Genomic DNA, 13,280 nt, shown 5'->3' on the forward strand with positions numbered 1-13,280 from the left:
CACAATGAGAGACACATCAACGCTCCTAATGTCCCCATCTGACTCAAACTGAGGCTCACAAGCACGAGATGGCAATGCATGACAAACATGATTGATAACATTAACTAGTCCAACATTAATCCCAAGCCTTACCATTCTATAGGCAATCAATATCTCAACTTAATGTATTAATGTAAAAGGATGAATGCATTTGGTGAGCTATTAGGTGCCAAGCGAGGGGGATTGATCAAATGCGTGGTAGAGTGAGCAAGTGTAGCAAGCCTCTAGTGAGGCAATAGTGTATGCCACCTCTAAGTATGCATATGTATATGAAGCCACCTTGTTTGACATGTTAAGAGCCCATACATCAAATGGATCTAGATGAGGCCACAAATGAGATGGATATATAGATTGTAGTGTGCCTATACACACACACACACATATTTTGTGGTAGCATACCTAGAGGTGGCTGAAGCAAAGTAGCACATTGCAATCTATATATCCCAAGCATATCAATCCTTACATTGATCCACATGTATCTAGCCTCCTAGGGGAGTAGCCATGCTACATAGAGTGAAGTTCTACGAGACGATACACAAGCCCCCAACTACTTGTGCCTCTAGTCAATGTACAAACCCCATTTAGTTCCAGATAACATTTGAGGATTGCTCTTCTATCTCTATTGAGTCTTAGTGTAAAGTATGAGTTCACAACACGTAAATGTCACCCTACCTCTATCTTTGTGGAACCATTACAGCTCCAAATGGCGATCTCTAGAGCAGCCTCGTAGGCTGTGTATCCTTATTTGTAGTCAAGAGAGGGTGTCTCGATGTGTGTGTGTGTGTGTGTGTGTGTGTGTGTGTGTGTGTGTGTGTGTGTGTAAGAGAGAGTGTGTGTGTGTGTGTGTGTGTGTGTGTGTGTGTGTGTGTGTACAAGTGTGTGGAAAGACACACACACATCACATACACAATTACCCATCATGAAATAAAAGAGCCTTGCAAAGCTGTAGTCTAGCAATCAATTGCTCCAGTTACACTCTCAAGAACCCAAATCCAATGTAGGATAGTAACTTGGGCCTATGTACATGACAATTTTAGACTCTCTGCAAATAAATGCTATACTGAAGTTCCCTTGGACCAAGGATTTAACGTTTGATATTTAACTAATTTAACTTGTGGAAGACAACTGATATGGTTTACGACATACATTCCCGACACTTAGACAGTTAATTGTGGTCCAGAAGAGCAATTGCATTGCTACGTATCGTATCAAGTCCATGAATGGACTTAGAGTCATCTAGGATGCACCATAAAAGTTGCAGTGCCAAAGACCAGGAAGCTAGTAAAACAGCCATAGCCAACAAAAATCAAGTTGGGATGTCACTGCCTAAACACTTGAGGAAGACTCAAAACACATGCTATGGCTTATCTTTGGCAGGCCAATAAACACTAAACACCAACAAAAAAAGCCCAGAAACTTCTTTCTGGGGACAGTACATGTGAAACTTATATCAATGCCCTTTAAAATCTGTGACTATCCCAGTATCCTCCCATTGGAAGGGTGAAGCACACAGCCGTACTGATGGACAAGACTCCCTGTTTGGGATTCATGTCTTTGCCTAAAGGATTGCTGATAAGAAGATTTATCTTTGCAAAAGCCAGTTGTCTTGGTAGATTGGCAAGCCCCATCTGAGCAGGATTTTAGATAGCCTATTGCTATGCACAGTTGGAAGTTTGGATTTGTTGCAGGTTGACAGAACATCTTGCATTGGTAAAAGGCTGTATGAATAAAAACACAGGCTAACTAATGCTTGTGGATTAGCAACTGTGATGGGAGATTCCTGAGATATTCCTAGTGGAGAGAGAAGGAAAGAGTCTCCTGGCTTGCAAAGAATGGCAGGGAGAAAAACACACAACCTTGTATTATTACACTTGTTACAAGCGGCGCCTCCGTTTGGGAGCACTTGTGTAAGTTGTATCTGTTGCTAAAAGTGCTGCAGCAGAATCTGCTTCTGCTCCTGTCCCCCCTTGCCCTTGATTTAGATTTACATCTGGGACAGTTTGTTCTCTTGCAGTATCCTTTCCAGCTATAACATTATTTTCTGATACAGAAGTTTTCACATCAATATCATTGGTATTTTGTTTTTGTTGTACATCTTCTGATATGGTGGCCGGTTTGTCTCTCTCATCATCACTTCCTGCACCATCCTCACTATCGTCACCACCTTCATCTACATCTGTTTCATCTTCAATATCATCCTCTACATCCGGATTCCCACTTCTCGGTTCTAACCTTGACAGTTTGTCACGCAATTCACGCAGTTTCGCTTTCTTTGAATTCAAGACAGCTACAAACTACAACATGAACCACAGCACTTTCAGATTTTGAAACAAATTCATGACAAAGTCTTACTCATAGGCAAAGGCAACACCTTCTGAAAAATTTCAATTTCAAACTGCTGCTTCTCATTCTTGAACCTTTCACTTTGTTGCAAACACTTCTCAGCTTCAACTTTCATCCTTTCAAAAGATTGTGTTTTACGTAGAACCTCATCCTGAAAGAAGGAAAAACTTGCTTCAGCACCAAAAGTTAACTCTTAACGAAAATAATTTGACTCAGAAGATCAAACTACTGATTTGTTAGAAAAAAAAAGAGATGTAGGGGAAAGACAGACACTCAGTTTAACATTTGCATCCATCAGAAAATCAAGAATATTGCAGTTGATCTGCTGATCATTTTTTGCTTTCTCACACCTCCACTTTCCTTCTAGCTTAGTTCCATGTTTCTCCATTGTCCAGGAAAGCTGCCATACGAGTGACAAACCAAGAGTAATGAAAAGATCTCACGAGAATAGGACTCAAATATTTAAAAAATCCTCAAGTCAGTAATCTTAACCTTCCTATTGTCACCATCTGGCACAAATGAATATGTTGATTCTGGATGCTGATGGCTTAAATAGAATTGTGCTCTCTGTATATAGTCAGCAACGCTCTCATCCCATCCAGCAGCTCTGTCTGCAACAGCCTCCTCTGTTGCTGATCTTTGCCATGCCAAAAAAATCTTAATGTATTATACTTCTTTGTAATTTTTTTACTTCAATATCTTAGCAAGTCAAAATATGGTGGCTGTTACAGCCAAGAGAACAAAACGACGAATTTAAGGATTTCACAGAGGCTATCTGCAAAGGACCGATCTAAATAATTCAAAGGCGCCAGCATCAAGGGAATCAATATCTAATAACAAGCAGCTGTAAGCCTTTCCTGGGTCCAGACCCAGATTACTCAAAAAAAGATTAAGAAGCCTCCTAAATCAGTGTCAAGAAATATACGCAGGTGGAACAGAATACACACGCTACAGACTAAAACAGATTCATCAGTCCTTACAAAAGCTCCCAGAAGGCATGTGGGTCCACTTCCTATGATCCCTAACGGGCACTTGAAACCAAGACCTCTAAGCCTAACCACTAAGCTACGTTCTTCTACTGTCCCATTAAATTTCCCATCACAGAACCTTGACCACTAGGTCACGAGTGCAGAATAGATCAATAAGAAGACCTACCAGTACAAATCCAACAGCCGAGACCATCGGTGATAGAGAGCGAGAAGTGTGTAGGAAGCCAGGTTCCCTTGACAAAGAGGACAGAAGAAGAGTCTGAGCCTGAGTCTGAGCTTCCCAGGATCAAGCGAGCGCATGTCTCGGTCGCTCGAACGGACGATGAGGACGACGATAGCATGGTCGCAAACAACGAACGCTTGTTGCCTCTAGAGGCTCCCTCGACACGTTTAACAAACAGAAGAGATGCTCTCCAGCGTGAAAGGGGCAATCGATTGACATCTAAGAAGCTGTTCCTGTGAAAGTGAAAACTAGAAACTAGGGTAAGGGGGCCAATACAGTGACACATGACTTGGCCCCCTTCGATTCCGTGATTAAGGATGGCGCAATGAAAATTGGAGGGTGTTTCGCATTATTAATGCGCATCCAAAAAACGATTTTTTTGCGAATCAATTCGTCACCCACAATGATCGATGTCGTTAAATGAGTTCGTGCACATTAAAAAAACCCCCAAAAATGGTGTGCTTAAGGATGGAGGACAAAGAACACATTTGGGCCAATGTAATGACAAGTTTTGAACCTACGTTGCCAATAGCAAGATCACACATCATACAATGTAAGCCACTAGGTTGTCCTCAATGTGATAGTATTGGTTCTCGTATGTTTTAAACTAATGTTCTATTATTAAGGGATGTTCTTTTACTAGCCCCCTTACACTAGTTTCCGAGGAGTCACGACTCATATTGTGATGGGAGGGACCCAAGGCGGAGGACCCGTCTAGTCAAAACGCCCAACACAACAGGCACCTACAGCTAAGGGAATAGCAAGAAATGACAAACAACCATGAGCATCTAGGCCGGATCTTAGTGTGGAGGAGAGACACCTTGACGTTAAGGGACGGAGCACCATTATTTTGGGGCCCGTGCCTGGAGACTAAGTCCAACACTGGCGATAGGCAACCCATTGAAGTAACAATGCACTCAACTAATTCCATAGGCTCAATCTACAACAAGAGGAGCATCTAGTTTAGACAAAGAGAATAAGCAAAGAAGCATAACTAAGAAGGCTAATTCTGAAGGCTTTGGCAATGGTGAGAAGATCACAAGATAGAGAAGGAGTGGTAAGGACACTAAACCCTAAACCCTAAAGACGTTTTCAGCCTTGCCAACAAAAGACTACTAGACATGTATAGATCGTTTTGAAAACATGGCAAGCTATCACCAATGGACATCAAAATGCCAAGCCTTGGAAGTCTGCACACTCTTAGAAGGCATAGCAACAACATGGTTCTTGCAATAGGACGAAAACATAAACTTAGATTGGCAACAAAAAAAGTAACTATTAATACAAAATCTTGCTCATCAAAATGTCACATAAACGGCGGGGGAAAGAACAATAAAGAGGTAGCTCCTCTAGAGAAGCATACTGGACCAATCAAAGTTATGAGACTCCAAATCATAATTGCAATCCACAGACCATGTGCTAGGAGACAAAGTCCAATACCAATGATAGGCAGGTCATTGAAGTAAGTGCACCCAACTAATTTTGGAGGCTCAATCCCAGAAAGAGGAGCAATTAGTTCAAACAAAGAGAATAAGCATAGAGGCAGAACTAAGAAGATTGATTTTAGATGCTTTGGAAACTCTGAGAATGTCACAGGACAAAGGAGTGGTCAAGATAAGCTACATTTTTTAGTCACACCACAAGTCCCATTTGTAACTCTAGTCAGTAGAAATTGTTGCCATGTCAGTGTTCAATTTTGTATACCTCTAACATCCAATAGTATGCAAAGGAGATGGAGCTTACTCTAGAATGAAGCATGGGTTTTTAAAGATTATGAGGATGGTGTTTCCAAATGAAATCTCAAGAGCTATTATCATGAGTGATTTCTTAGAAATCAATTTTCTAAGTGGTTTGTGGTTTCCAAGAAACCTATTTTGTTCATATTATGCGTTTCTTGTCCACCTAGGATTTTGAAGACATAAAAAGGTATCAAATTCATCTCTTTCTTGATGCATTGTGGGACTTAAAACTAGAAAGGGAGGACTAAGATCTTATTTTGAGAGATTCCCTAAACTAAATAGTAGTTTCCACCAAAGAAGCTAGCCAAGCTATGTTCTCAAATTGGTAGGAGGCTTTTACCAAAGACTATAAACCACTTGATGTGATCTAGAGAGGCTCACAATTTTTGGTGGAAACCACTAAAAATAGCTTTCAAGAAACCCCCTCATGAGAATGACTCCTAGTTTTTCACCAAAAATCAAGACTTCCCATCTGCTTTGGATTGCTTTTTGGTTTTTTATAAAAACCCTTGGAAACAGTTTCTAAGAAACCTCCTCACGGGAATTTTTTTCCTAATGAGTTAATACCATTTTGAATTTTTCTAAAATGTGAAAGACAATATTGATATTTCTACCAAGAGGTAATTACACGTGCACCCCTCGGATGCTGCAAGAAAATAATTATCAAAATGACTTATAGAGTAGTCTTACTAAGGAGCCTAAGGGCTACCTTGAAGACATGCTCTCTCCTTCTAAGTTTCCTGAGTAGTCCTAGAGCATCTCTTACAATTTGTCCACAAATCAAATGTGTCTTCACTCTAGATCCCTTGTCCATTACCACCATGTTCCTATTGCCCCATATGGCTCTAATAGTGATTGTTCTAATCAAATGCTAGCCTTTCATAATTTCTTCATCCCCAAAAAAAGCTCCTTTCATCCTATTGTTACCATTTAGACTAGCTTTGTTTACCAAGCTTTGATTATCTTCCAGATTGATTGCATTAAGGAGTTTTAGAAAACATGTGGTATAGATTCAATGTCATTGAAGCACATTTGGCATCTCTAGGGAATCTTCAAAAACTTGGTCACCCTGTCTTTGGTGGCCATCTTCTTTGCACATGCCTTCCAAAGCAACAAATTAAGTTTCTTAGACATTGTATGTGACCAAGGCCCTCTAATTCTCCTCCGCCATGCTCTTTAATGCTCCCTTGGGAAGAGACTCTTCCACTCTACATGTTGCCATAGAAGGTTTTCTACCCAAATCTTCAACAGCGCATTGGTCATGGAGGACTCTTTGATTGTGAACTCTAGGTCCCACAATAGCACGTCTTCCCACCCAAGGTCTTGCAAGTGCCCCTTAGCTCCACCCTCTCATTATCACTACCCAAGGGGCGAAATCAAGTTTCTCCACTTACTGGGAGGCCAACATTGAGGCTTTATCCTTAATCACTTACACTTAGAACTTGTTGTTTGACTTGGAATCAAAAAGGAGGTTCCATGCAATTGAGTGTAGTTTGTGCCCTTGGCATACCCCCACACAAAGTTCTTGCATAGCCTTTATACCGTTTCCTAGTTGGCCTTAGAAAATGCATATGTTGCAGCAAAAAAAGTGGCTACAAGGTATACCATAGTGTTGACAATGATAATCCTCCTAACAAGCTCGATTGGCAAGTTTTGTGACTACTCTCATCTTGACCTTAATGAAAAGCTAGACCCATAGGAACCCAAGCCTATTTGACCTAGGCCCATATAGGAACCCCGAGATACCTAAATATATTACCATGTTGGATGATCTTGAAACCATAGTCCTTCATCTCCTCTTTCTCCTTTGTCAAGGAATTCAAGAGAAGCTTTGTTTTTCACATGCTGATCTCCGAGGTTAACAATTGGCATAATAACTCATATGCATTTAACAAAGAGTCAAGTTTGGTTTTGTCAACTTCAATCACGTTTGAGTTATCACCCATAAACATTTCTGTGCAAAAGGTTGAACCTTCTAGGAATGGAGACCCCTTAGGGCTCATTGCTAAACCTTGAAATCCACAAGCCTAAGAAGTAGACCAATAATCATTGCAAAGAGTAGCGGCACCATCGGGCATCCTTATCAAAATGACATGTTTAGTTGAAAATTGTGGGAGACAAAGCCATTGACCCTAACCATCACTGTTACATTTGTAAACAAGCCCTAAACCATCTTACAAAATGATTTACCAAAACCCATCCAGTTTAGAGGTTCTAGGTTGAAGTCCCAGCATACTCTATCATATGCTTTGTCCATGCCCATGTTGACAAGGATAAATGTTCCATCAATTTCTAATGCCAAGTTCAAAAACAAGGTCAGATTTAGGATTGCATCATGTATGTAGCATCCTTGTAGAACAACATGCTACCCCTTGTGTAGTATCTTTGGTTACAAATACTTAATCCTAAGAGAGATGGCCTTAGCTACAATCTTGTAGCATACATTTAACATAGTGACTAGGAACCATTGGGACAATAGGACGTATTCGGTGGTCAAGGAAGACTTTGGTCACGCATGGGGATAGGACACGATCCAATGCCCCTTCTAGCATGTTGAGACAATCACATGTTGGCCCATAATAGTGGAAAGATGCTTCACAAATGCTTTGGCTATGTTGAAGTCATCCCAATGCACCTTCCCCTCCACATACTAAATTTTAGTGATGTTCTTCTTCATTGTAGAGGCTAGAAGAAGTTTGCATTGCTAGCTTCTTTCTCCACATCCAACCTTGCTGCCTTGAGCCATGTCTTTAGCCCTTCCAATTTCTAGGCTTCTTGAGCCCTCATATAGTCATCAAGCTCTTGTAAACACCATACAATAGTTAGGTCATTAGGATGTTCTGTGATGCACTCTAAGAGCGTGCTACATTAGTATTGGGCACCCTTTAGGTGCCTAGTTAGCTTGAGCTTTGCTCCTACCATAAGTTTTAGATCATGCAATAGCTAAAATATACATCGTATCACATTTAAATAAAAATTCAGGGGTACTTTGATATATTTTTAAAGTAAACATAGTTAAAAGCAAAGGTTTAAAAAAGAATGACTACGAGGTTCTAACAAAAGAAGAAGAACACATTGTTTTAACATCGTTACATGAGCAGTGATCGAGAGCTAGCCTCACTCACAACCCAATAATGAGACGTCAAGGATTGCCAGTTAGAATAATTGACTCTGTTGATGAACAACACATACACAATTTTTCTTTTTAAATTTTTCAAACACCACACAAGCCACCATGAAACCAAACGACACACAATGCCTCTTGTAGCTCAAAAATAAAAAATACAATTTAGTTATAGCATCACACAACATTCACACTTGAAATCTTGAGTTCAGAACAAATAAACTCTTCATACCTCTTAAATACTTGATACACCATGAGTCAATTCATGTGTGTCGACATTTTCCATAAGATTCGACGAATGTCTTCATAAACAACCTCGTTTCAAATCACAATAAATTGCATACAAAGGGGATAAGGCCCCTCACTCTTCCTTCTCTCCTCCTAAAATAGGTTTTCTACCAATACACATGTTGAGTGTTTTTGCTTTTAGAAAAACATAGAGGCTTTTCATGCTTTTAAAACTTAAGGCAGTTTGAAAGCCTTACAAGTTATAAAGCTTTCTATAAGCTTTACGTTTTTCCACTCAAAAGTGCAAAAGCTTTAAGCTTTCTTAAAACTCCTCTTTGCCCGCGATTGAAAATAGTCGCCATCGTGTTTTTAGGAAGCCGCCGCATGTACCTACATTTTAGAATGTGATGCCGAATCTCTGCATTTCAGAATGTCGTCGAATTGGACCCCTGAATTTGCCAACAGGACACCATGCCTGCCTACGTTTTTAATCCATCTCGTTCACAGTGTAGTGATTTCATGGCAGAACGAAACCATAGAATGTGATCCATATTGTCCGTTAATGATATTTCTTGTCAGAATGTAGTCTTCGTCGGCATGATCATCAGTGTCTTTTGTTAAGTCTTTGTGTTTTGAAGCTTTTTATCAATGAAAATTTTCCAAAAGGATCACGTGTCTTCTCCTTCTCTATCACCGCATCTGTCGACAACCTTCTTTCACCTCCTTTATGGAATCATCTGCAAACTCATGAACCAAATCGGGACACTACTTTGTGAGGTTCGAGCTAATCATCGAAGGGATGTTGGAGCTTCTCTATTGCCACTGCGTGCCTTGTCTCTTTTGTTCAGCACCACTAGTATGGTTGCTGGGCTCAGCTGCAAGATCTTCGACACCTTTCATACACAATAGGACGTCGCTTGGTGAACTCATTGCCCATGTTGGTAGCCCCTTATATTCTCATAAATTTTCATGCAAACTATAGCATTGCTCATAAATTTTCAATCAAGCTCCATTGGTATAGTTAGAGAATGTTGAAAAAGAATGAGTTCACTTATGGTGACATCTTGGTCTACTAAAGTTGTTACGAGTGTGGCTTGATCACCACCAACTTCATATGGTGAAGGCACTAACCTTGGCTCTAAGGTTAGAGCAGCATCATGTGCAAACGGTAGCCATCGTTGATTGGACTAGTCAAATTTTCTAGCTCTTAGTCAACTAGCTTCTTATTCTAGAGTGAAGTAGTTACGTGGTCATCCTCCCTCTTCTCTCTCACTACAAGATATATGCCTTATACTGACGTTAAAAGCGACGAAAATATAAATAACAAAATTTGCCCCATCGTCGCAAAAAGCATCATTATTGACGACGCCATAGAACAGTCAGTATTAGCATCGTTATCAGCGTCGCTATCAGCGAGGCTGATAGCGATGCAAATAGCGACGCTGATAACGACACTCTGCGACACTAATAACGACGCGTGCAGGTAAATTTGTGACGCTAATAGCGACGGTAATAGGGAAAAAAAAATTGTGGCAGGGCAACTAGCACTGCGTGCTTTATTTGGGCCATACAAATTAGTTTTTGCATTGTGTACAATGCTCGTGTAAACAAAAAAAAAGTGTACTTAAATCATAACACTGATACATGAAATAAATACATGATCGCATAATGAAAGCGACTGGTACAATCATGACAAGATATCACGACTACATAGAAAATGTCTACACAGATCAGGCGACCAAAAAAGAAGGGTGTGTGAGCCCCAGGGATCCAAGGACGAGCTACATATCCTCGCCATCCGAAAGCTCGTCCTGCCGCAAAGGAGCATCGAAGGGACTCTGCAAAAAAAGAAATAACTACACATCCGTCCACCATATAATAATGCATTCTAATTAAACATGGTAACTACGGACAAGAAAGATGAGTGACTTATAGGGCCACCGCGTCTATACAATCAATCGATCAATGCAGTGAGACCGTGCCTCTCTACATATCGAGTCTCAAGGCCAGTCGGATCACGATTTGTAATGGAGTGCTGCAAAGAAAACAAAATACTAAATGTTAGAAACATGATTGTCAGTACAAAGGATATTGCAAAAAAAAAAAGCAAGCAAAACAAAAGAAAAACTTACAAAGTCCTCCAGATATGTCCTGTGGCTGCCACTCCCAAGATGATAGACCACTCCGGCCTCTAGTCGTGCCCTCACCGCTTCGCACTATTGACTCCAACGTCTTGGAGAATCTGTAGCCTCTGGTACTACTTGAGTTGGGACTCTATTTGGACAAATCCTTCATGTCTCTAATCTATTATGATCATCCATTTTTCACTCTATCAAATATATTGGAAATTGTTGTCAATTCTAACCACTAAGGTGGTAGTCTCATTACTTGTTGCTAGGATACTAAAGAATCCTTTTTTCACTCTATCAAATATACTAGAACTCCTTGTCAACTTTAACCATTAAGATGGTAAATTCATTAATTGTGGGATACCATTTGCTATCGTTGCTATTGATTGCATCCATCATGAAGATTTTATAAATCTATGTCCATTTCATGGATGTAATTAAAGAATACATCACTCATTTGGTCCTCACATAGCAATGCACCCTTTTCTAATAAATTTTGTGACTGCATAGGTAATTAAAGAGAGATAGAGAGACAAAGATCTAGGAAACACAAGGAAAAGGTATGTTTTCTTGAGCTATTAACCTATGTATATCATGGGGAAAAAAGGGATACAAGCAATACATTTCATGTTGTTTTTGGAAAGTACACTAGGGATTTCAATATGTCAATTGTTCAATTGTTTCCATGTCATCAGGTTGATGCACTTAAATGCAACTTATTCAATGCACTGTACTACTTGAGTCCCACCACTAAGGCTCCATGTAGTAACCCTAGATGTGCATGCATATGAGGATACACCATCAATGAGTAGTCACTTTCTTGGCACACCACTTTGGGATAGATACCACTAATTAGGTATTATGGATTGAGTGTGATAGGAGTTGATTGTTACACCCTTGAAATACAAAGATGGAAAAACCAAAAAATTGGAGATGGAAGATAAAAATAGAGGAGAAAGACACAAAATTGAAGACATGAAGTGTAGGAAAAAGTCTTGAATGTAAAAGAAAGCATACAATAATAGGCGTACCGTGATATGCTAGAAAGAGAAGCATTGGGCACATTGCAATTCATTTTGTAAAAGAGTGCCGACATGCAAATTGTAAAGAATGAGAGGCACGGATTGAGGCCTATGCTAATAAGAAGAAAAAAAAAGAGAGAGTAGAGGAATGGACAAAGGCAAGACAAAAAAGGGGATGGCCACCCAAGGAGAGGATACGGGCCTATATAAAAGTCAAGAAATGAATAAAGAAGTACATTCTTGTGTGTGTGCCCAAACTTTCTCTCTTCTTTCTTCTTACTCTTACTTCCTTCTTGTGCACAAGAGAGGGAGAGAGTGTGTGTGAAGGAGTGAGGGAACATGGAGAAGCTCTTCTTTTCCTCTCTTTATCATCAATATCTTCTTCTTTTTCCCCTTCTTGTGCACAGGACTATGGAGATCGAAGCTTGGAGCTTGAGGATAGAGCTTGCTTGAGGGTGCATCATCTTGAATCGTGGAGCCATTCACAGATTCATGGAAGGAGGCACTCAATCAGATTTGAAGCTAAGCTCACTACATTAGTGTGTGGAAGAGTGCACACATAAATGTGAGAGGTAGCCATAGATCTCAACTTGAAACACTTGAAGCAATCAGCACTCCATGAGTCTTGCTGGTTTACTTGTGAGAGCGACAATATTTTGGTTTCGTTGTTGGGATACACAGATTCAAGATTAAGTGCTTGCATGCTGCAAATCAAGTGAAAAAGTAAGAGTTCATATTCGAAACAACACTTGGTTTTAGGTAGGAAGCAAGGGAGTCAAAGGCCATTCGATCTCTTTTTTGGGCTAGTTTAGATTTAGGAAGCTTTGTGTGCATTGGTTAGAGTATGAGATGTGTACTTTGATCAGATTTGACACATTAAGAGTTGGAAAATAAGGAAAAAGAAGGAAAAGATAACTCTCTAAACAATCAGGAAACAAGGGAACAAGGGAAGAAAGGAAATATATTTTTAATGTCCAGGAAGGAAAATAGAGTGTGAGGGGAGAAAGAGAGAACACAGAAGGTGAGAAAGGGCAAGAGAGAGCTCATTTGCACTCAGTGAGATTGAGAGAGAGCTATTGAGAGAGAGACAGGGAGTCATAGGTCTATATGAAGTAGCACCTATCATATTTGCCATAGACACATCCAGGCCTTACATGTATGCTCTAAATCCTTATTGCTGATTGTTGCATTGCTCTAGGACCTAGATGAAATGAGTATTGATTGTTAAGACATTAAAGTGGAAACTTATGCCATTCAACATGTTATCGTGTGCCACTCAGATGGCGATCGCAGGCCTTAGACGATCGAGTTTTGACATAGCTAGGACATCCAAGACACCTTAGTGGACCCACTCAAATGCCTAACTTAGATGAGAGTTTGCCCACTCAGACGTTCGAATATTGGGCCTCGAACAGCCACTCGGACACTCAGATGGGCAGCCCTC

At 40.2% G+C, this 13,280-nt stretch overlaps 1 protein-coding gene across 1 annotated transcript; it reads right to left on the minus strand.

Annotated features, from left to right (window-relative positions):
- Positions 1-1,162: 1,162 nt before the first annotated feature.
- Positions 1,163-3,859, minus strand: LOC148027391 (DNA repair protein XRCC4-like). Its single transcript, XM_087689074.1, has 5 exons — positions 3,538-3,859; positions 2,875-3,014; positions 2,654-2,782; positions 2,411-2,533; positions 1,163-2,333 (listed from the first exon to the last, which is right to left on the minus strand). The coding sequence occupies exons 1-5, from the start codon at positions 3,710-3,712 to the stop codon at positions 1,914-1,916; spliced, it is 987 nt and encodes a 328-aa protein (XP_087545200.1). The 5' UTR covers positions 3,713-3,859; the 3' UTR covers positions 1,163-1,913.
- Positions 3,860-13,280: the final 9,421 nt, after the last annotated feature.

The sequence above is a fragment of the Lygodium microphyllum genome, chromosome 12, assembly GCF_053477565.2.
Source record: "Lygodium microphyllum isolate KBCC chromosome 12, Lygodium_microphyllum_v1.1.10, whole genome shotgun sequence".
Lineage (NCBI taxonomy): Eukaryota > Viridiplantae > Streptophyta > Polypodiopsida > Schizaeales > Lygodiaceae > Lygodium > Lygodium microphyllum.